Source organism: Muscardinus avellanarius (genome assembly GCF_963383645.1).
Source record: "Muscardinus avellanarius genome assembly, chromosome: 9".
In the NCBI taxonomy this organism is placed as follows: Eukaryota; Metazoa; Chordata; class Mammalia; order Rodentia; family Gliridae; genus Muscardinus; species Muscardinus avellanarius.
In genome coordinates, this window is record NC_137795.1 from 29,563,894 (window position 1) to 29,588,994 (window position 25,101).

Genomic DNA, 25,101 nt, shown 5'->3' on the forward strand with positions numbered 1-25,101 from the left:
TTGTCATGGAAGCTTCTTATTTTTCCATCTAATTTGATAGAAAGTTTTGCTGGGTAGGAAATTTTTGGCTGGAAGTTGTTTTCTTTCAAAATTGGGAATATGTTACTCCAAGCCCTTCTGGCTCTCATAACTTGGTTTGGGAAGTCTGGAGTGATTCTAATTGGTTTGCCTCTGAATGTCACTTGGCCCTTTGCTTTTGTTGCCTTTAAGATTCTCTGCTTGGCTTCCACATTGGTCATTTTGACAATTATGTGGCGTGGGGATCCTCTTCTCCGATCCTGTCTAAAGGGAGTTCTATAAGTTTCCTGGACCTGCGTATCGACCTCTTGCTCTATGTCTGGAAAATTTTCTGCTATTACTTCCTTGAAGAGATTGTTGATCCCTTTAGTTTCACTTTCTTTTCCCTCCTCTATTCCAATTATTCTTAGGTTAGCTCTCTTAAAATGGGCCCATATTTCTTCAATATCAGATTCCTGCTGTCGGATATTTTTTCCTAGATTAGAAACTATGCGTTCATTTTTGGAATGATCATCTTCTAAGAGCGAGATTCTGTTCTCCATGTGTTCTAATAGGTTGTTTGTGCTTTGAATTGAGGCCTTTACTTCATTAATTGCATCCTTTATCTCTTTTTGGCTCTCTCTGAGTTCTTTTCGAAGCACCTCTATTATTTCTACAGTTATTTTCCTGATTTGATCTTTTAGAAATCTCTGATTTTCTGTTTTATCGGGTTCTGATGTTGTGGGGTTGTGAGCATTAATTGCTCCAGTATTATTCCTCTTTCCCATGATTTCGGAAGTTTGTGCCTTCTCTGGGTTCTTCCCTTGGGTCACTATGACTTCACTTAAGGTGCTCTGGATCTCGAGTCAGTAGTATCTCAGACCCCACTACTCCTTTACTGGGTTTTATCACAGAGTCTCCGACCCAGAGAGTCGATAGAGGCTGCTTTAGACCGTGGGGGGTGCCAGGTTGCACGTTCTCCTATGGTGTGATATCACTGCCACCGCCCCTCTCCCACTGGGTCAAGTCCCAGTGAGTACAGTACTGGGATTTCTCCGCTGTGGCCCGCAATTTGACTCACTGTTCTTGAGTACGTAGATGTAGCTGTAGTGAGTTCCGTGCTGCTGCCGCCAGTGGCAATATGGCGCCGCTGCTACGCCCTCGGCTGTTGGGCTGGCATTTTTTTTTTTTTTCTTGGTTTTGATTTCCACTCTGAATCCCTGCAGCGTGTGCTGAGCTCAGACACTGGGGGCTTTAGATGTCCTCTGCGCCGAGAAATCCCGCCTGGCTGTTCCGCAGCGGCTCCCCTCGGCTTGCTGTGGCCGTCCCGTGAATTCGCCGGCAGTATGGCGCTGCTGCCGCGTCTGCCGCGTCCTCGGGCGTGAGGATATCCTCTGTGGCTCTGTTCTCAGTCCGCTTTCTCTCTGGAGCCTGGTGATTTTTTTTGTTTCTCTGGTGATGTTGTTTTCTGGCTTTGAAAGGCGCTGATTTTGTGGTAATGGATATTTGTTGTTAGCGGGGCTCTTAAGCCCCGCTTTTCTCCTTTTACTCTTTATTTTGAAACAGGGTCTCACTAAGTTGTGGAGAACCTCACTAAGTAGCTGAGGCTGGCTGCGAACCCAGATCCTCTTGTCTTAGCCTCCCAAGTGTGCCATCATACCCAGCTCCTTATTACATTTTCTTTATTTAACAAACTACCTTACTGACACAAGTGTCTAATATATTTTGTTTTGCCAACATCCAAATGAGTGAAATATAAATAATAGACTGTATAGCTCAGCAGCTTGGCATTTTATTTTGGCACTAAGAATTGAATACAAGGGCATTCTACTCCAAGCTATATCCCCAGCTCTTTTTAATTTTTTTTTTTTGTTGTTGTTATTTTGAAACAGTGTCTTGTTAAGTTCCTGAGGCTGGCCTCAAACCTGTGACCCTCCTGTTTCAGCCTCCCAAGTACTGGGATTATAGGCATGCACCACTCCAGTTGGCTTGATACAGTGCTTTAAAAAAGTACTGATTCTAGCCAGGCGTGGTGGTGCACGCTTGTAATCCCCGCACTTGGGAGGCAGAGACAGGAGGATCGCGCAGGTTTGAAGCCAGCCACGCACGCTGGCTTAGGAGACCCTGTTTCCAAATTTAAAAAAAATGTAAAAATAGGTCTGGGAGTGTAGCCCGGAGCTAGAAGGGCTTCCAGGAACCCCAGTACCACCAAAAAAAAAAAAAAAAAAAAAAAAAAAGAACTGATTCTTTAAAAAAGAATCTATAGATTACTGGGTAAATACATCTTTAAACATAGCAGTAAAATAACTTTGCTCTTTGAGCAGACAAATTCTTGTTGTAATTTTGGACAATGAATTCCACGGCAAGTCCTTCATGGAAGAGGGGAAGCCTGAGTTCACTGAAGAGGCAGGTGCCACTGAGCCACTGAGCCATGGTCGCATGTGAACGCCATCAAATGAGAAGGGCAGGGAGCTGCAGCCTCGCAGGGGGCCACCGTGCCTGAAGAAGGTGGGCCCCTCCACCTGGCTCAGACCTTCACACCTCCCGACACAAGTCTCACCCTCAGACAGCTCATTTAAGAAATCCCTCTTCTGCGATCTCTGCTTTCATCCAGCCATGCGGTCACAGATGTCTACTGCTTATTTTTCCTTAAAAAGCAAAGCTCCCGCTTTTCTTTAAATGCACCTGGTATCTCTTTTTTCTCTTGCTTGCTCCTCATGGAAACCCACACACTAATCACTACGCTCTTCACCCAGGTACCTCTCCTAGCATTCCCCACCTTACCCACAGGGCTGGGGGTAGAGGGGCTTCTCCTCTCTTACACCACTTCCTCCCTTCTCCATGTCAAAATCCCCAATGGGGAGCCGGGCGTGGTGGTGCACGCTTGTAATCCCCGCGCTTGGGAGGCTGAGACAGGAGGATCGCACAGGTTCGAAGCCAGCCTCAGCTACTTAGTGAGGCTCTCAACAACTTAGTGAGACCCTGTTTCCAAATAAAGTATAAAATAGGTCTGGGAGTATAGCCTGGAGGTAGAAAGCCCCTGGGTTCCACCCCCAGGACCACCAAAAAAAAAAAAATCCTCAATGGGAAGTAGTGCATGTTAACATAGTCTTGAGGTCAATATCTGGTCTATTTAACTGTCAAACAGTATTGGGGCTTTTGGGGACAGCTGTCATTTAATTCAGTATTAGATAACAGAAAAATAGCACAAACATTTATTTAGATGCAGTCAGCCTATCTCCCTGGGTGCTGAGTGTGTATCCATGGAAAATTATATGTCAACATACACAAAACTGCTGGCTGTTAATGAAACCTTCCCCTGTGGCCAAGGGGGTCACCTTGTGTAAGCACCTTACACTCATGGAATGAGGTCAGCAATTAAGAAGGGCCTAAATTATGGTGATAACTTTCAGTCTTAATGATTGAAATGAAAATTAAGAAACTGATCAAATTAGTACTCATTCCAAAAATTTAAAAGCTGTTTTTGACCTCGCCAGAAAAGACGCCCCATGTTTTGAGAAGAACGTGGACACGCTGCGCTCTGCATTATAATTATGGCTCCTGAGTGACAAGTGAGGAAGGTGGGAACGTTAAATAAGCACCTTGCGCTGGAAGGAAATCATCTGGCTAATTTGTTTGGAGGCATAATTCAGCCTGATAGGAAGGGTAAAAGGGCTTTCGGAATTCCTACGTGGCCCTCGGAATCCTATAGGAGGCGTCACGACACCGTCAGACAGAGCCCTGCACCTGACAGGAGCCCTGTGGGCTTCACACGGTGCAAGTCCTGCCTCATCCAGCAGATGTCAATGGTCACTGCCGTATCCAAGCTGCTTCAAGGGCAACCGCTTCCAAAGTGGCTTCTACCTTCCCAGGAGAAGCCAGCACAGAGCGGCCTGACGAGGAACTTTTAAAACTATGATAATGGAGGGGAAATACCAGCATAGTTTGAATGGAAAGATAGGAGAGGAGGAAGGCTGATCCTGATTAATGAGGGTCTACATGTGAACATGTGTAAAATTATGAATGAGACATGGTTAACCTAGACAACCATTGGTGGGAGGGGGGAAGGGAAAACGGGGGCGGGGGGGAGAGGGCACCAAATATAGTTTAAATGTATACTATGTTCAATAAAAAAAATTTTTAAAAAGAAGAAGAAGAAGAAAAAAAAAAAAACTATGGTGCCGAAGAGGAGCTTAACCAGGCTACAGCTCTGATTTTTGAGCACATGAGAAAGTGGCTTCAGGACAGAGCACACTGGACCTTTTTCTTCCCTTCTAAGCCAGCCTGATCAAGGGGATTGAACAAAGCGGAGCTCTGCTATCCAAAGACACACTGACTCCCCTGATATGGCAGAATTCTGACTCCTCTTGTAACTGATAGTTACTCTTAACTATCTGAAGACAAAATCTTGCCCAATAACACAGTGTACCTAGTAACTGCTTAAGAATTCTGTCTTAATACTTAGGATCACTATTTCTAATACTTAATGGGTTTTCAGATTTTATAGTACACGATATTTCTGTCAGACTTCAGAATAGATCATATTCTTCTATTCATTAGTGGAAATGTTTGTTTTGTGGTATTGGGGATTGAACCCGGGAGCATTCTACTTCTAACTTGAAGCCCCAGCCCTTTTTAATTTTTTGTTTTGAAATAGGGTATTGCTAGATTGCTGAAAGCCTCACTAAGTTGCTGAGGCTGTCCTCCAACCTGAGATCTTCCTGTGTCAGCCTCTCAAGTACTGGATTAGAGGCGTGCACCTCCATGCCTGGCTAACAGAAATGTTTTAAATGTGAATGTGGAGAAAAGGGGAGAGAAGAGGTGGCTGACTCCCCGAAACATTTATTATACTTGTAGTAAAAGACTCAAGGAAAAGAGGTTTCCTGTCTTCTTTTAGAATTATAAAATTCTGTGAGTAGAAATGAAGCTTGCCCATGCTTACCTATATGTAGCTGCTGTCTTAAAATTAAAGGCAAAGGAAAACTGACCTAAGAACCAATAAAGCTAGCTGCAACAGAAAATTAATTAAATATATAAATATGTCTGAATATCTAACCATCTGTCCATCAAAAAATATAACATTCAGCAAAATGTTGAAAGGGTTTTTTTGGGAAAGCCAGCAGCGATGCCTTGTGGTTGGGGAGATGCTCCGGGCCGTGCATGGCCTTCATCTAGGGGCAGACACCACTCCTCACATATCTCAGTGCTGCCTCTGGGCCTGCGAGCCACTCTCAATGTCAGGGATATTCCTATGGCCCGAGAGAATGATACGGAATGCTCACATCACCACCTGTCTGAACTGCCCAATCAGAAAGTCACTACAGCCGAGCGTGGTGGCGCACGCTTGTAATCCCAGCATTCGGGAGGCTGAGACCGGAGGATCTCGGTTCGCAGACAGCCTCAGCTACTTAGTGAGCCCTCTGCAACTCAGTGAGACCCGGTTTCAAAATAAAAAATAAAAATTAGTGCAGGGGGTATAGCTCAGAGGTCAAATGTCCCTGGGTTCCATCCCCAGACCTGCAAAAAAAAAGAAAGTCACTACAAACTAAATAAAACCCATCTCAAGGAAATCCCACAGCTTCATATTTACATTTCATTTTACTTTGACTCTGTGCTTAAAGTTTCTTTTTCTATGCAACCATTTATTTTATTTACTTTTTTGTTACTGGGGATTGAACCAAGGGGTATTTTACCTCTGAGGTAAATCCTGAGCCTTTTTAATTTTTTATTTTGAAACACAGTCTTGCTCAGTTACTGAGGCTGGCCTCAAACCTGCAATCTTCCTGTCTTAGCCTCCAAAGTACTGAGATTACAGGTGTGCACTACCATGCCTGGCTTATGCAACCATTTAGAAATATAATATGCAAATGTAATTTACTCGGGAGGCTAAGACAGGAAGATTGCAATTTTGCATTTGCATATTACATTTCTAAATGGTTGCATAAGCCAGGCATGGTAGTGCACACCTATAATCTCAGTACTTGGGAGGCTGATACAGGAATATCAGGTTTGAGGCCAACCTCAGCAACTTAGTGAGACTGTTTCAAAACTAACTAACTAAATAAATAAGGGCTAGGGTGTGGCTTAGAAGTAGACAGCCCCTCAGTTCAATCCCCAGCATCCCCCCCCCAGTGTAATAAGAGGTACACATATCATCACACAGAAATGACAGACACAGAAACACATAAAACACATAAACCTATAAAACAAGTGATAGGCTATTGTTAAAATGATAGAAGCTGTTTTTTTTTTTCACTGCCAATACTATATTAAGAATAATCACAATTTACTGCCTTAGATAGAAATCAGTCACGGCGTGGCTAAGGGTGACCACATTTTTAAAATCTTCCTTCCTTCCTTCCTTCCTTCCTTCCTTCCTTCCTTCCTTCCTTCCTTCCTTTCCTTCCTTTGCGGTATTGGGGATGGAATCCAAGAGCATTCTACCTCTGAGTCACACCCCCATCCCTATTTTTAATTTTATTTTGAAACAAGATCTCCCTGAGTTGCAGAGGTCCTCACTAAGTAGCTGAAGCTGTCTGCAAACCTGCGATCTTCCTGTCTCAGCCTCCCAAGTACTGGGATTACAAGCGTCTGCCACCATGCTCAGCTTGTTTAGATTTTTAATTGCACACTTAGAGGATTTATTTGTATTCAGTATGATTCAAGGAAGGAATGACCTTGGCCTTCGGGCCGGTGAACTCACACACTCTGTGTGCCTGTGTGTGAACAGCCTTCTCCACATGGTGGAGCAAGGTCAGCCATTATATTCCATGGAACATAAACTAGAAAGATGATTTTCTCATCTTACATAAGCATGGCATTCTGAAAGGAGGTGAGCTTTGGGAGTAACTTAATACTGGGGTTTATAGGGCGTGAAATGCGTGTGTGAGACCTACCTCAATCCCCTCAGTGTCCTCTAGGAACCTCCTGCTGACTGAGACCAGAGCCTCCTGCGGCCAAGCATGAAACCAGTCAATAGCAGTGCAGTTCACTATGGCAGGGAACTTCCTGGCACGAGCTCTCAGCGTGTGTCCAACCGGAGAGAAACACAAAATGATCTGTGGAGACAAGACATGGGGGAAGGGAAGAGATGGTAACCAGTGAGCAAACACTGACCCTGCAACCTTAGTCTACGAAAGAAGGGCCTCATTCAGTTGGACCCATTCAACTATCCGGAGGCACTCTACGGGGAAGTGACCTGAACCTCCTCACTAACCCAAGGGCAAGCCCGATCCAAGTAGAGGCTTCATGGAACATTCGGAAGCGCTGCTGTGCACTTTCCTCAAATGCGTTTCTCGGCTACTTAGTGAGGCCCTCTGCAACTTAGTGACACCCTGCTTCAAAATAAATGATTAAAAAAAAAATAGGACCGGAGGTGTAGCTCAGAGGTAGAATGCCCCTGGGTTCCATCCCCAGTACCTCCCCCCCACACACACACAGCGTCGCTTTGCTTTTAAGCTTGTTGTTGTTATCATTAATAATGGGACATTTTATTCATTTCCATAACATGAGCCACATTACATTAATAAAAAATAGATCCCCCGCCGGGCGTGGTGGCGCACACTTGTAATCCCCGCGCTTGGGAGGCAGAGATAGGAGGATCGCGCAGGTTCGAAGCCAGCCGCGCGCGCTGGTTTAGGAGACCCTGTTTCCAAAAAATGAAAATGTAAAAAATAGGTCTGGGAGTGTAGCCCGGAGGTAGAAGGGCTTCCAGGAACCAAAAAAAAAAAAAAAAGAAAAAGAAAAAGAAAAAAAAAAGAAAAAAAATAGATCCCCATAACACATCTGTTCTATTCTGTAACCCATCAGGTTCCATAAAACTGTGTAATAATACACTTAGAAATGTCTTATCATAGTGTATGTTTATTTCTGTTCCCATTCAAAATAAAATACATCTGCTTGAGTTCTCATTTCAAATTTTAGAAGAAAAATTTTAAAAATTGGCTTAAACATGCTCCTGCTGAGAAAATATTTAGTTTCTGATGTAAATGTGAATTTTTTTGTAGTTACTAAAAGTGAGTTCATACCTGAATAAGTCATCTCCTGGTATCTGGTATACATGAGGGACTGGTTCCAGGTATCCTGCAGATAGCATGCTCTGAGGACGCTCAAGTTCTTTATATAAAATGTAGTAGTGTTTGCTATAACCTATGTACCTCCTCCCAAGTCCTTAAGTCATTTCTAGGTTACCTATTATACCTAATACAATGTAAATGCTACATAAATTCTTCTTACATGTTCAGTACACTTTTTTTTCCAAGTATTTTTGATCCATGGTTGGCTGATCCATGGATGAGGAACCCACAGATATGAAGGGCTGACGGTACGCCTGCATATCATCTTCAGGCACACCAGGGGTCGTATCAGGAGTGTCTGTGTCTGGCTGAGACTGTGTCACAGAAACTCGCGTTGGTGGATCGGGCCCCACTTCCACCCCTCCTGAAGTGAGGTGGAGGCGTTCCTTACATATTGTATATATTAACCCTTCATTATATACGTGGTTTGCAAATATTTTCTCACATTTCATAGCCCCACTGTTAACATTGCTGACTATTTCCTTTGCTATGCAGATACTTTATGGTTTAGTGTAGTCCCTCTTGTCTGTTTTTTCCCCTGTATACTTGCTGTCATATCCAAGAAATTAATATCAAGATCACCGTTATAGAGATTCCCCCTATGTTTCTTTTCAGAGTTTTATAGTTTTCGGTTTCACGTTTAATTCATTTTGAGTTTGCTTTTTGCGTAGGTACATAAGGCCCAATTTCTCTCTCTCTCTCTCTTTTTTCTTTTTGCACGTGGCAAAATGTCATTAGTGATGTGTAAGCCGATGATCATTTATTCATTATATTCAAGAACCTCATTACAAACTGAATAATTGCTCTAATATTGCGTGTGCTCAGTAAAGGAGCTGCAGTTCCAATGCATAATTTTCATTTATATCTCAGAACTTAGCTTTTCTCTTATCAGCTTCCTTTCTTCCCATATTTGAATACTTTTCTTTTCTTCTCAAGAACTTGATTTTCCACACCCAACTCATCGCTCATTGGTGCCAGTTTTAGAAACTTCATTTATACGTAATTGTAGCAAAGACAGGAAAAAAAAAATCATCCTGTATTTGAGATTGCACGGATCTCCATGGCTTCTGTATTTAATCTACTTCTGCACTTGGAACTGGCATACTATTGGGTCTTAAAAACAGGTTGTAGAACAATGTGTCTAAACTGTGTTTGCTCAGCCTCGGGGAAAAAAATGTTTTCCCTGAGTTACTTTATTGGTATCCATTAGTGAAATAATATTCATGAAATTTAGGTCTCTAAACATTTAGAATAAGTTGGAAAATACAGAAACTCAAATCAACCATCAACAATGTAAATTTTGCTATATTTATCAGCATATGGAAACTACAGGAATATAATTATTGATTAGTAGTTAATAGTATCACACTAGCCTTGAGGCTTCAGTTACTGACCCAATTCATAGTTGAACGGTTTATAGTTTTGCTGGAAAGAGAGCACAGAATTTCTCCTGCCACCCTGCTTTCTTCATTAAATAGTCTTACGTGAGATTTTCCTGGAAGCCCAGGCTAATATCTGGAACAATTGGGCCATGGCTTTACAGAGAACCTGGAGTAGACCCAAGCTGTTGCCAAAGAGCATCATTATAGACATAGAACATTGTGGATTACTTTCCTATTATGTTTTTCTTAATTGCAGGAGAGATTAAAATAGCAAAGGTTTGGAAGAAGTAAAAAATCAAAATAAATTCTTGAAAAGGGGTTATATTGTCTATAATTTACTTTTTTTGTGTGGTACTAGGGATTGAACCAGGGGCATTCTACCTCTGAGCTACAAGCCCAGTTCTATCTTATTTTTAATTTTGCAACAGGGTCTCACTAAGTTGTTGAGGCTGTCCTCAAACCTCTCATCCTCTTTTCTCAGCCTCCCAAGTACTGGGATTACAGGCATGTGCCACTACACCCAGCTTATAATTTACTTTAAAATATTCGGGGATACTATATGCATCTGGATTTTGCTTCATACAAAGGGGCCATTGGTTAATATCTGAAGTGCGCCAATGAGGCTACACAGGCTCGGGGTGGGAGAGGGTTTCAGACTTCCATCAAAGCCCAGTAACTCTGAGCTAATGTGTCATCGACATAAATGTTCAGCGAGGCAGTAACATGGGTGTCGGACATGATTTTTCCTGGATGAAGTGAGTGATGTTCAACACATCTGAAGCAAAACAGGAATATTGTACATTTACGTCTAGGCTGCAGAAACAAAAGAGGAAATCTGGAAACGGAGGTATCACAGCCACTATGCCCTTGGTAGTGACACTTGAGACGGTGGTAAAGAGCTTATGGAAAAAGTCTGTATTTTGAGAGGGCTCTGATAAAAAAAAAAAAAGGGTCAGCTGAACCCTACCGTGGAAATATTGCCACCTCCGCCCAAAAGGAACCTGGCCCGTGAGGGCCAGTCAGGCCCCCAGAAGGATGGACAAAGAGCCTATGGAGAAGCCTGCAAGGGCTGTGGTGCACGCCTCCTTGTTAGCAAGCTCTGAGCAGGGTTCACTTGGAGACTTTATTTTTTGAAGCACACTCTGGGCTGGGGGATTTGGGGAAAGGAATGCTCTCCCTCACCTGCACAGACTCTCATCTACCTCTAAGTCTCTAAACACACTGAAATATATGTGCCCCCTTCAAAAACAGTTCCTGACAACTGCAAGTGATGGAATTCCCACAGTGGAGATGGAAAGAAAAGTCAGCTATGAAAAAAAAAAGTTAAAAATGCTTCAGGCAGCTGTGTTCTTTTTTAAAAACAAATTTGCACAAGTAAAAAGCAAACCCTGAAATCACCATCTATGTATTTCCTGCAGCTCTAACATTTGGACGTCAGGAACTCGTTTTTGGAATCCATACCATAGAATTTTCTATTCTTTTTTTTTCTTCTCCCTACACAGGTGTTATGACTCATTTGTAGTAACCCACACTTCACTGTGCTTTGTAACATGTTTCAATTCTTTTAGATACCAACCCATAGTAAGTCTGTATTTATTTGTATATCACTAACAGGACTTAGTCCATTTTATCCTGTAATGAAAATCTGAATTTCTAGTCACTCAGTATTTTTTTCCAGTTGATAAAGTTTGTTCTCTGATTGAAGTAACACTCCCACATATTTTGTTCAGGAGCTCCTAGCCATACTTAGGTTTGTATTTATGCTCCAAAACCTCTGTATTTTTCAGTAATAAGATTTTCAAATAATAAGCTTTTCAAAATGTAAATCTTTCCCAGAGAACTCACCCAGATCTTACCCAGAAAACTCACCCAGGAATGGCAGTTTGGCACAGAAAATAATTTCAGTTTGTATTAGTCTCACTTTGTCATCCTTTCTTCCTGTTTCATCTCCTCATGTAGTGACCTTTACAGTTTAAATCTTTTAAAAAGATCCAATAGCATCTTCAACAGTGTGTTTTTGTATTTATTTCCTTTTTAAATAGCACACAATGAAATTATTTCTCTGGCCTCTGTCTTATAAATATTAGATATTACAGATATTTATTAGGCATAATATTTTATATCATAGACTTTTAATTTATTTCTTTTTTCATTATTTTTAAACAATGAGTCTTCTATTTATAAAGACATTTCTATGTGGAATCCCAATAGAGAGGAGAGAGCACACCTAGTCCCAAGGAGTAAAGACACAAGAAGAGCCCTGGTTTTGGCTTCTCTGCTTGTCACCAAGGCTTACAGTGATCACATACTGTTCCCTGAGCCAATGTGCAGCCCCGCAATGGTGCATCCTAAGTTTTCTGTGTTATTTGTTTTTTAAAGAAAATCTGGTACCAATTTTCCTCCCGCATAGGTCTGTATTTGAGCTGCATCACATCAAGGTTCCAGTCTGTGTAGCTCTGCCAGCAGACCCCTCAGTATTGCTACTGACAGTGGTGGCCCCTCTCTCCACCTGTCAGCACAAGAATAGATCCCATCCCTGCTGGCAAACCCTAGACCTGAATGTTAGCAAGATGAGACTATGGAAGAGCTTTTCAAAATGTAAAGTTTACTGAATATAAAACAATCCTTTACTCTGAGATTAAGCTCTTCATTTCAAATGTTAGAAATTTCCTTTAGCAATTTTTTAATATTTAACTTTAAGGAGTAAAGGATTGCTGAGCCTGGTGGCACGTGCCTGCAATTGCAGTCATTGGGAGGCTGAGACAGGTGGATCACAAGTTCAATGATGCCAGCATGAGCAACTTAATGAGATCCTGTTTCAGAATAAAAGATTTTAAAAATGGGTGTGGTGGCTGGGCGTCGGGGTGGTGCACGGTTTTAATCCCCCTGCTTGGGAGGCGGAGACAGGAGGATTGCACAGGTTCAAAGCCAGCCTTTCTGGCTTAAGAGACTCTGTTTACAAATAAAAAGATATATTAAAAAGAAATAGGTCTGGGAGTGTAGCCTGGAGGTTCCATCCCCAGTACCACCAATCTCCAGTAAAAACAAAACAAAAAGACACAACTCTTTTTCTAGAATATAACAGGTTGGAGAAGACTTCTACTTGGTCCTTGGGATGCTTCATAGTCATTTCCTGTATGAAATCCTCATGGCAGGTCTTCAGGCACCTTCTGTAACTGGTCTCCTCACTCACCCAGTCACAAGTCTCTACTGGCTCTGCCGTTTGTCCTCCTACCACGTGGTGGCTCCAAGTGCACAAGGGCTGGGTTTGCTCTCATCTCCGTCCCCTCCTCAGGACCCAGTGCAGTAAACACTTGCTGAATGATGCACAGATAAGTGAAGGAGTAGATAGTAGATGGCAATTTGAGAGAGATCCACTGGGCAAAATAAAATATTGATATTTGTACCCTACTTATTTTTGAAGTTGCACTGCCCTACGGAATCTCAAAGATGGTGAACTTCAAATGCAGAGCGTGGTTCACATCATTTACTCAGCACTTGTGCTGTTCGGTTCCTGCGACGTGGTGTGGAGAGCAAGTCACCGCCCACCTGTTGCCAAGAGCCAGATGTGAACTGCTCTCTTCTGTCCAAGAAGATGGAAGAAGAGAAAAGGCCCACCTGGGGCAAACATATTATACAGCTAAAAAGAGACAAAACGAAACATCGTGCAGAGGAAAGAGAATTCCTCTGAAGTGAATTTAATATAAAAACTTGAAGAAAAGGTGAAAAACTCAAGATCACATTCAAGAGGCTAGAAGGATAGAAATCCAGAGTGGATAGGCCAAGACAAAAAAAAAAAAAAAAAAAAAAGAAGAGAAGAGGATTTAAATATTTAATGAGATATTAAATATTTAAATGAGAGCAGACTAATAAATAGAATCACTCTTTCTAAAAAAAATAATATTTTAACTATCCCGAGTCAACATTTCATCAAATACTTAATGATGGAAAAATGATGGCATTAAAATAAAAAATAAGAGAAAGATGGGTCCTATAACACTTAGAATTTTTAAATGTTGTTCAGAAAATACAGCTATAAGATATAAAAAAGTGATTATTAGATAGGAGGAACAAAAATTTAAAAACAATGTTATCTATTCAGTACCTCTGAAGAATAAAATGCAAAATCGACTGGAATTAATGAGTGTTCGAGGAAGTGGCAGGTAAAACAACACGTGGATAAGTGCCTGTCCCTCCCTTCCAGTCCCTCTAACCAGTGGCTTCTTCTATGTCCACCATTATCTGTTAGAAACAGATCATTGGCAGGAGTGAAAGATACTACAGCATATTGAGAAAAGAACACAGTCGGAACTGTGCACAAGAAACGTGAAGATAACCAGTTGTCTTATCAAATGTCAATTTAAGACACATTCTCTGAGGGGCTCCATTACTAGAAAGGTGTGATTCTTCCCACATTCATTCACAAATTGCAGGCAGTTCTCATAATTCTGAACAAGAACAACAAAATTTAGCAACGTGCTTCTAAAGTTCAAATGGAATAAAGACAGGTTAAAAACATCAAAAGGATATTTGGAAAATCAGAATATAGAAAATGAATCCATACTACCAGGGAATAAACCTTCAGTCATAGCAAATAAAACATTATAGGTAAATGAATGAAAATATTCAGTATTATAAATGTAGCTATCATCCCCAAATTAGTCTGTATATTCTCATTAGATTTTCAAAAATACCTGGCTGATTTCACAGTTCACCTGGGAAGCTAAAGGTGCAAATAGCTAAGTGAATGTAGACAAGGACAGAGATCTACTAGGTTCCAGAAGGTACCGTAAAGTTACGATAAGCAAAGCAGTGTGGTGTTTATGCAGCCCAAACTGGACAGACCAATGAGACATAATAGATCCCAAAACAGAATCCCATATGTGTATGCATTTACACACTAGTGGTAAAAGGAGAGGTTATATAATAAATGATGTTGGGACAATTTTATATACAATTTTATACAATTCTATACACAAAAATTCTAGGCCAAACATCACAGTATTATAAATTAATTTAAAGAAAATTCAGGGTGGGTGGAATGGCACACACGTATAATCCCAGTACTTGGTAATCTGAGTCAGGAGGATTGTAGGTTTGAGAATAGCCTCAGCAACTTACCAAGAACTTATTTCAAAAATGAAAATAATTTTTTTTAGCTGGCTGTGATGGCACATGCTTGTAATCCCAGAATTTGGGAGGCGGAAACAGGAGGATCTCAGCTTTAGCTACTTAGTGAGGCCCTTTGCAACTCAGTGAGACCCTGTTTCAAAATGAAGAATTAAAATAGGGCTGGAGGCGTCGCTAAGAGGTAGAATGTGCCTGGGTTCCATCCCAGTCTGCAAATAAATAAATAAATAAATAAATAAATAAATAAATAATAATAATTTTTTTAAAAAGGGCTATTATCTCAAAGAAAGAATGCTCCTTGGTTTAATATAGCAGACTATATCTATAAACATGCAATGGAGAAATGTGTCCTAAAAAACTTAGTGTAAATAAATCATAAAGAAAAGAATCTGACATTTTAATACATAAAAGTGGAAAACAGGGGTCATCATAAACACAGCAGAATTATGATTAACTTTGAGAAAAACTGGTACTATGTAAAACAGAAAGAGACATTGTGAGCATATGAGTACTATTCATTACAAAAAGAGCTCCTATACGTAAATAAAAGTCCTAACAAGCCAATAGGAAAATTGACAAAAGGCATAATAGTTTTATACAAGTGATTATTTAGAAAAAAAGTACATTTGAGTTACATAGTTCACTCCATATATCAAATTCTTGAATCATTTTATTTTTCCCTCTTGTGGAAGCTTTGTAATAAAAAGGCATAGAAAAAGGTAATAAAGAAAAGCACTAAGATTTGGTTCTGAATATATACTTAAAATTTTTTTGAAGATTTAAAGAAGTTTATTAAAATGATAGAAATACAGAAAATAGAAATACAGAAAATAGTTACAGCCCCATGCCAAAATGGCATGAGGGGAGAGGGTGGCCCTGGCCAACTCACCACTCCCCTAAAATTTTTTTTGGTACTGGTGATTGAACCCAGCAGGGGCTTTCTACCTTTTAGTTACACTCCCAACCTGTTTTATTTTTTATTCCGAAACAGAGTCTGTCTGGCTACATTGTTGAGGCTGCAGATCTGTGATCCTCCTGTCTCAGCCTCCTAAGTACTGAGATTATAAGTGCACGTCACTGTGCTTGGCTTGAATATATACTTTGGAGATGTTTATAAACACATAGAAAACTGGGGAAAACATACCAATACATTATTTATAAAGAAGATAATTAAGGATAGTTTTTATTTTCTTTTTATGGTTCGATATTTTTAAATTCTCTACAGTGAAAATATATTCCTAAACCAGGCGTGGTAGCGCACACTTGTAATCCCAGCATTTGGGTGGCTGAGACAGGAGGATCACGGTTCGAGGACAGCCTCAGCTACTACTTATTAAGACCCTTCACAACTCAGTGAGATTCTGTTTCAAAATAAAGAATAAAAAATATATTCCTTATATTATCAGAAGTGGATCTGTCTGTATATATCTAGATACACAGAGAAATAACCAGACAGGACCAGGAAGGAAAAGAAGGAAGAAAAGTTACTGGATTAAGGCCCACAGGGTGGAAGATGAAAGGGCCACACCCCAGTACACGATGTGCATCGTGTGGGAAGAGCTGCACACACTAATGTGAAGGAGAGGCACCATTTGACATCTATTCACTGGCTTATTTGCGGCCATTCAGGGACACACACCTGATGATTGCTAATGGGAACAGCCCTGCGGGATGGCGAGGTTACATTTAGTTCTCACTGCTTTTAAGATTCCTTCCTTGGCCTCTATGTTGGTCATTTTGACTATTATGTGGTGTGGGGAGGGCCTTCTTTGATCTTGTCTTAGTGGTGTTCTGTATGTCTCCTGGACATGAAGATCCAAGTCTCTTTCCATGTTTGGAAAATTCTCTGAAATTATTTCTCTGAAGAGATTACAGATGCCAATGAGGTCATATTTAGCATGCCAATGTGTTCTCAGGGCCCTGCATTCCAAATGAGAGTGGAGCCTGGGTAATGAGGTGGTAAGGGCACATCATTCAGCTCGACCTGCCAGGTGTGCACACAGCCTTCAGGACACTGTGTGCCTCCCTTTTGGTCCAGCCCTGAACACAGGCAAAGATGATATCAGCCCACTGGACAAGCTGAGATAGATAGATAAATTTATTTATTCATTATTTATTTATTTACTTATTGCAGTATTAGGGATTGAACCGAGGGGTGTTCTGCCTCTAAGCTACACTCCAGCACTTTTAATTTTTATTTTGAAACTAGGTCTCACAAAGTTGTAGAGACCTATTTAGATTTAGCCTCATTAAATTGCTGAAGCTGGCTTTGAACCTGTGATCTTCCTGTCTCAGCCTCCCAGGTACTGGGATTACAGGCATGCACCACACTATCAGGCTATTTTGAGTCTTTTGTACATGCTGGTAAATAGTGTGACATCTAAATCTAACATAGAATTATTTGGAATTCTTTTTTAAATTTCGGGGATTAGGGGGTCACTCATGGCTTGATAAGAAAGAAGCTGCCGTTTTCAGACAGAAAGGCAACCATTTGTTGCCATATTTGTTCCCTCTTGGAGTCATAGTTCTGAATCCCAACCTTCTTCATGATGCAGTAAGCCAAGAGATAAAGCCAGTAAGAATCAGAAGTAGAACCCCTTTCTCTGAGGAAGATATCTTATTCCTCCTTAGTATTAAAAACACAACCAAACAACAACAAAAAAACTAACCTTCTGCTCATTCTGAGATCACAATTAAATGGATAAGCAAAAAGAATGCTGAAGGGACTGGGCACTAACTGGAAAACAGGATGTCCTTGCCCAAGGGTCCCCCAGACTGACCCAGAAGTCAAGATGACATTCTGAGGGCTAATGGTTATTAAAACATTGGTTGTTGAAACATTCCAGGAAATAACAAAGAGGAGGAAAATGACCAAATTAGGGCCCCATACAGGGACATCTCTCTGGGGGTAATAGTAACCAATCCCTGGTGAACAGCTAAACCTAAAGGTCCTCTAGACCAATCGTGGTAAAAGTCGGGATGACTGCCCAATTAACAGAAGCTCTTTGTCTAAAAAGGTATAAAAATAGAGGCTAAAGTGTGCTCAGGGTTCCCATACTGAACCGCTGTGTCGGTTTATGCCAGGCAACCAAGCTTAAGGTTGAATAAAGGCTCTTCTGCTGTTGTGTACGGATTCAGCACCTTGGTGGTCTCTCTGGGATGAAGGGTCTGGGCATAACAATTCTAGTAGGAAAGAGATAGATTTTTCAGGTAAAAATCCTCTGACAATGTGGAAAAAATGATCTATCTTCAACGTCAAAATAAATTCCAAATTGTGCTGAGTTAAATACTAAAATAGGAGACTATAAAAAAGACTCGACATCAGCAGAGATGAACAACAACCTGATCTCAGGTTGGTGCAGCCCACCTAGGCAAAGAATCAGAGGCAGTGCATAAAGGAAAGCTGATAGATATAAAAATGCAAAACTTCTGTATATCCATTAATACTAGATGAATATTAATAAGTCTGAGGAGAAGAACCATATAATTATCTCAATAGATAATGAAAAAGAATTTAGTAGGTAGACACTTCTTTGACAAAATAAATATCTTGACTCAAAAGCCAACATAAGACGTAACAATGAAGTAGGAAAGACATCGCTGTTAAAGTCAGAATCAAGACAAAATTTCCACTAGCACCACTATTACTGAGTATCGTTCTGCAGTATTTTTACAGGCAATGGGGGAGGAGAAGGAATAAGTAGGATTTTAGCAGAAAAGACCACAAATGTTTACCTGTAGGCTATGTGATATCTCAAACAAATACTAGAAACTGTGTGAGAGGCAGTAAGGTTGATGGCCATAAAACTGAAAAGTAATAGCTCTGCTATATTCAAATAAGATACTAGCACAAAACTTTATCAAACAATAAAAACTTTGTAATAAAATTAATTTCTACCTAAGATAAAATGAGCATTCAGCATGTTTTGATCAGAATTAAAATAGAGTGGGTTTAGAATTTGACAAGATAATCCTAATGCTTTTCCAGACACACAAACGTGAGGATAATAAAAAAAAAGTGACCAGAAAGAGCAATTAGCTATTAAAATATACAAGAAAGCTTTACTAATTTGCATAGTGGGATCAATGTAGAGAAACTTAGCAAGAAAACAGAATCTGGAATATATCCAATAAACATGACTATTTGGCATATGTTATGGGTGGTATACAAAGCTGATAAGAAAGAAATAGATGATGTTGAAATAAAAAGGTATCTCTGGGGGAAGAATAACTTGAGGTCTCTCAGCTCACTCTTTGTCATAAAAAATATGTTCTACAGGTGGTGCAACTTTTTATGCATGCTAGTTTATTTTACCACACTTTTAACATAGATTATAGAAGCATACAGGTACTACAATGATTGATACTGCTACATTTTAAAAAAATTTTATTGACTTGTGACAGTCAACTTATGATTTTTTCAACTCTACGATGGTATGAAAGTAAAACATACTTAGTAAAAAGCATGTTTTGATTGTTCCGGGCTAGCGCTATAAAATATGATGCTATCAGCTAGTGCTGGGCAGGGACAGGGATCCATGTCTCCCCGTCAGCCATGTGGCCAAGGGCGCTCAGCTGACAAGCACTGTGTGTGCTGTGCTCCTGAGCTCTGACCCTAGAGGTTGGGTATATGAAATGCACTTCCAGCTTATGATACCTTCAGCCTACAATGGCCTTATCAGAATGCAACCTGATGGCAGGTATGTTGAGGAGCATCTGTATTCCAAAACCCATCTCCATTTTTATGCATAAAAGCAATAAGCCAAGATTCAATATTTCCTGCTTTAATTCTCCCTCGTAGCTGTTGATAGAGTTGTGGCCAGTAAGACGTAGGGCCGGGGCTTGGGGGTTGGGCTTGGTTTCCTGATACATATAACCTCCAGGTGCTCTGCCCCTTCCTTTCTCTTGCCTGAAATAAAAATCTACTGCATCACTCTGTGGGCATCAGGATGAAAGTTGGCACAAAGAAAATACGATACTCTGGGTCTTGTTTTTAGGTGATGGCCCGTCTGGACTCGCTGATGGGAGAAGCCTCAAGAAACCCTTGGTTGGGTTTTCTCTTACTTGTGGCCCAATCAAGTTCCAACTGCTTCTAGTGCAGGTAATCTTGGAGAGTAAGACACTTTTCTAAATTTATAAGAAACCTCTAATCCATTAAGGAACACACTCATTAATCTCATATATGAATATATTTAAAAATACAAAAATTATAAACAAGTAAACAAAACAGTACTGTATGTACATTTAAAAGATAAATGAAAGAATATGAAACATAGATATGAAACACATACATAAGGCCAATTACCTAATATACACAGAACTCTCATCAACCACGATAAGTACAATTCAATACAGAAGTGTCCCTGTTATGACTTAGCCTCAAGACTTACTCAGCATCACTTTGGCCCTCTGGACTCATTAAAGCCAATCCACATTCAAGGAGACAGGATCTAGACGCCACCTATCAGTAAGAATAGCACTAAAAAATGTGCAAGCAGCTGGGCGTTGTAGCTCACACCTGTAATCTCAGTACTTGGGAGGCTGAGACAGGATGATTGCAGATCGGTGGCCAGCCTCAGCAATTTAGCAAGGCCCTTAAAAACTTAGTGAGACCTTGTTTCAAAAAAAAAAATATATATATATATACACACACATATACATAATATACACACATAACAAGGGTGTGGGTATAGCTCAGAGGTAGAATGGCCCTGGGTTCAATCCCAAGTAAACCCCCCCACACACACAAATAAAAGTGCAGGCATGTTTTTAAAGTACCACAAGTTATAACTACTGATAGTAGCAGTTGCCCTTCTAGGAATTTATTCTGTGCAAGGAAGCAAATTCAAGCATAAAAGATATAAAGTGTGCTCATTTCAGCATTATCTGTAAAGAAGGTTCTCAAATTTCAGCAAGCCCCCGAATCCCTCTGCTGGGCCCACACAGCAATTCTGACTTGGGGAGTCTGCAGTGGGACCGGAGAATTTTCATTTTTGAGAACTTTCCAGGTGAGTTCATTCCGTAGCTCTCAGGAACAGACATTGAGAACCATTGACTTACAGCATCACTACCTCAAAGTCTATGATGCACTTGTCTTCCCATTCCATTAAAAAAAAACTCCAACAACTGAGATTCAAACATGCTACAGTGGAACAAGGAGAAATCCCTGGCCTTGTTACTACCCTGCGAAAATATGCTCGGACGCACTTTTGATGGAGAGAAAACTCTTTAGCAACAGAGCCTGAAGTCCCAACTTCTATTCTCAGCCTAGAATCGCTCAGTAAGATTAAAATTTGAAATTGTAGGGCATTGGAGAAGCTTACAGTTACTCTATTCCTTAACCTCCAACCAAATGTATATTCCTGGCTAGCGCCCTGCCTGCCCCTTTGCTTAACTACACTGGGCTCTATCGCTACAGCAGAGCCTGTTCAATGACAGGCATGGCAGTACCAGAGGAGCAAAGCCACGTCTTTCCAGGTTACTAACCATGCTAATCTAGGAAGCTGGAATCTTCTGGAACTGCATTCTGACACTGGCTTTCAGCCAAAAGTCCAAAGGCTCTTGTTTTTCTATAATCCCAAACCATTACTGATGCTGCTACTTGGTTTTGTTCTAGCCCTGTATCAGCCACTAAAACACAGGGAGGGCTCTTCTAAGAAGAGTTGGGCTAAACCTCAAAATAGCTAATAACACCCCTAAGTTACTTTTCATGAAGTGCTGACACGCTAGTCACATCTGTAACTCAAAATTCCCCACTTCTCACTGAATGACCTATGGACCCCTTACCTCCTCTCTATTTTTCCAGACGTATCAATCACATCCTCCTCACAACTCTCTGTTCCGTTCCTCTGGAGCTATCTCAGGTTTCTCCAAATGTGGGTTTTCATTGTTTGCCCTTATAAAATGCCATTTCCTCTCTCTCTGAAACTTCCTCTCCAGGATTTCTGATCCACACTTGAAATGGGGAACACCATTCCTCCCAGAGGACCCGTGCCACCTAAGAGGGAGGCTGGACTCCTCTGGAATCCCATGGCATCACTACCATTTGTCCTATGGGACAACGATTTGGGATGTCTCCTGTTTCCTACAGAGTGTGAGCCCCGCTAAGACAGAGACATGTGAGGTGCAAGCGGGCACGTGCGGGCTGCTCAGCCCTGGCCCCTGCACAAGCCCAGCATCACACTGACCTTGGGGAGGCCTGCTGCAGACACAGTCTGTAAAAGTGAACATGTCCTATCCAAACAAGTCACTGAAACTCAATCTACACCGTGAATCCGGACATAGATCCATGTTCAAGTTCAAGCAGGGGCTTTTAAGCAAAATATCAGTAAAGCAAGTGTTTCTTACTTTGAGCTGTAGTTGGACCCTGGCCAAAAAGAATTTCCAACAATTTTCCCTGGAGTCCACCATGCCCAGACCACGAACTTCATTACGGATCCCAGAAACTATCTTGTCCGTGTCTTCTTCACTGAACAGATCTGGGATTTCTCCTGCCCTCAAAAGAACAAGTCAAATTATTCAAAGATCACTGCAATTTAATTTTTTTTTTTTTTTTTTTTTTGGCGGGTCTGGGGATGGAACTCAGGGGCATTTGACCTCCGGGCTACACCCCCTGCCCTATTTTTTATTCTTTATTTTTGAAACCGGGTCTCACTGAGTTGCAGAGGGCCTCACTAAGTAGCTGAGGCTGTCCGTGAACCGTGATCCTCCGGTCTCAGCCTCCCGAAGGCTGGGATTACAAGCGTGCGCCACCACGCCCAGCTTTGCAATTTAAATTTTAGATGAGACTTTCTAATATTTGAAGTGCCTTATAAGACAAAAGTCAGCTTAAGTGATGAGTTTGAAATTAGAGACGTCATTTTCCTTTTTTTTTTTCATTTGCAAGACGTATACAGCACAAGCGGGTGAGTACTGACGAGTGCACACACTAAACTCGCAGGTGTAGGAATAACATTTACTTCCCCAGAGGCCTCTCTAAGCACTTCTCATCCATAAGAGACTGAGAAACCAATAATACACCTCAAATTAGTTAGGTTTATAGGTTTCTCCCCAAAGACGGCCCCAGCAAACATCGCAAAGACAAATGATCTCCCCTTAAAGTTCACTGAAACTACAGATAATTTGTCATCGGGGAAGATCTTTCAAGAAATGTGTTAGTTTAATCACCTGACGCCAGCAAGTCATTAATCAGCACGAGAAAGCTCTCATCTAGAACGTGGGCATCTGTCAGCAGGAACACAGTGGGCATGTTCTTGGCTCCGGTTCTGGTGTACAAATTGGCCAGCTCTACCTGTAAGGAAGGGAGGCCATCACTCATGTTCTGTTAAAGTGCTGATGTGAGGCTGGGAGTGAGGGTCGTGCTCGTGCCGGGAGACCCCAGCCCAGCTAACCCGGGGAGCAGCGCGCTGTGCCTTCCCTCCCAGTGACCCTGCGAGGAGACAGCGTGACGTCACCTCCGCCTCTGGCATATAACAAGGAGCGTCCTGCTTGGGCTTAATGAAGCACAGGAGTGGAAGAGGCCACCGACGAGTGATAACTCCCTCGGATGGGGCGATGCGCCCAGCCGTGCCGTCAAGCACCGGGTGCCGGCAAGTCTGCGTCTTTCAACAACTGTCTAACTCGCTGGAGACCGTTTTTGTTTTTCATGTAGTTCGTAATATTAAAAGCATGGATTTTTTAATAAATTAAAATCAGCACTTGCTACATACTATAAGTACAGTTTTGTGAGCATGACTATGACTAAAAGGCAAAATTTTAAAAACTGTGAGATCAGCAACAACTTAACAAAACCCTATTTCAAAAATTAAGAAAAGGGGCTGAGGGTGTAGCTTGAAGACAGAATGCCTCTGGGTTCAATTCCCAGCGCAAGAAAAAATTTTAAAAAAGCGTTTTTTCCCTATCAAAAATGTGGCTGAAGCCGAGTTTGGAGGCACGTGATTGTAAACCCAGTAATTGTGAGGCTGAGAAAGGAGGATGCCAGGTTCGTATCCTGTCTTAGCTTCTTAGTGAGGCCCTCCATACCTTAGTGAGATTCTATTTCAAAGTCAAAAAGAAAGAATATGGTTGAGGACGTAGCTCAGAGGTAGACTGCTCCCCAGTACCTCAAAAAAAGAGACTGAGCCAGGCACAGCGGTACACACCCGTGATCCCTGTACTTGGGAGGCCGAGAGAAGAGAATTGCAGGTTCAACTGTCAGTCTTGGCAACTTAATGAGATCCTGTTTCAAAATTAAAAAATAAAACAGAGCTAGAGGTAGAGCTCAGTGATAGAATGTTCCTGGGTTTAATCTCCAGTTTCACATGCTTGTAATGTCAGCATTTGGGAGGCGGAGACAGGAGGATTGCGGTTCCAGGACACCCTCAGCTACTACTTAGTGAGCCTCTTTGCAACTCAGTGAGACCCTGTTTCAAAATAAAGAATAAAAAATAGGGTTGGGAGTGTAGCTCAGTGGTAGAATGTCCCTGGGTTCTATTCCCAGTACCGCAAAAAAAATTAAAAAATAAAATAATACAGTATAGCAGCTATTTACACAGCATTCACGTTGTATTATTTATTATGAGTAACTAAAGGTAAAGCATACAGGAGGGTTGCATAGGCTGGATGCAGATACTTCATAGAAGAGACTCAGATGTGGGTGTCCATGGGGGGTCCAGAAACCAGTTCTCTGTGGACAGTGGGAGGCCTCAGTACTCACCCGGAGGTCTTGGACTCCATAGCCCTCGGTCAGAGTGATCTGAAAGACGTCGAGGCCACAGATGTGAGCTGCCAACCTGGACAAGCTCTGCTTGCCGCTGCCCCCCACTCCAATCAGGAGGGCGGCGCCCTGAGGGGTTCGGAGGATGCGGCTGATTCGACATCTGGTGAAAGAAAGGCCACCTATCACGATGTGAAATGCAAAATGCCCGGGGTATAGGTTCGTTTTAATTTTTTAGGTAAATATTTAGAGACCCAATTTCTATTTTTATTGGAGACTTGAGTCCTTGTTCATATGATTCCCCATCAAACAAAGATGTAACCTACTTTGTCTTTCAACTTATTTGCCTAACAAACTTCCCCAGGCTCATAATAGTTTGGATGCTTATTGCTTGATCTCACACCACCATGCTTGAAAATACATCCCAGGCCTGTGAAGGAGCTTCAGAACTGTGTGATATATATATATATATATATATATATATATATATATATATATATATATATATATATATATATCCCCAAGCCCTCATCAGCATCCAAGTTAAGTGACCTTGAGGGAGAATATCCTTGTGTCCCCCAAATCCTTGCTGTAGAATTACTTTGAAAAGAATGGATTTGTTGCCTTGGGCCCATGTAAAATCTGCTTCCTGTCTACTAAGTTCTTCCAGAAAGTTCCATGATTCCTGCTTACTATTTGGATATCAGCTTAAACATCATCTCCTTCTAGAGATACCCAGTTCTTCTTTGGAAATCCAATGCAGGTTGAGTATCCCTTATCAAAAAATGTGATATCTGAAATGCTGTAAAATACAAAACAGACA

At 41.3% G+C, this 25,101-nt stretch overlaps 1 protein-coding gene across 2 annotated transcripts in view; it reads right to left on the reverse strand.

The window, feature by feature from the left end:
- The window catches only part of DNAH11 (dynein axonemal heavy chain 11), a gene marked incomplete at its 5' end in the record, with an annotated part of 386,720 nt that overhangs the window by 138,342 nt on the left and 223,277 nt on the right, over positions 1-25,101 (reverse strand). For both annotated transcript variants that reach the window (XM_080701838.1, XM_080701837.1), the window contains 4 exons: positions 6,894-7,055; positions 21,932-22,074; positions 22,751-22,874; positions 24,279-24,441. In XM_080701838.1, the coding sequence (XP_080557964.1) occupies positions 6,894-7,055; positions 21,932-22,074; positions 22,751-22,874; positions 24,279-24,441 (592 nt within the window). The remainder of the gene's footprint in view (positions 1-6,893; positions 7,056-21,931; positions 22,075-22,750; positions 22,875-24,278; positions 24,442-25,101) is intronic.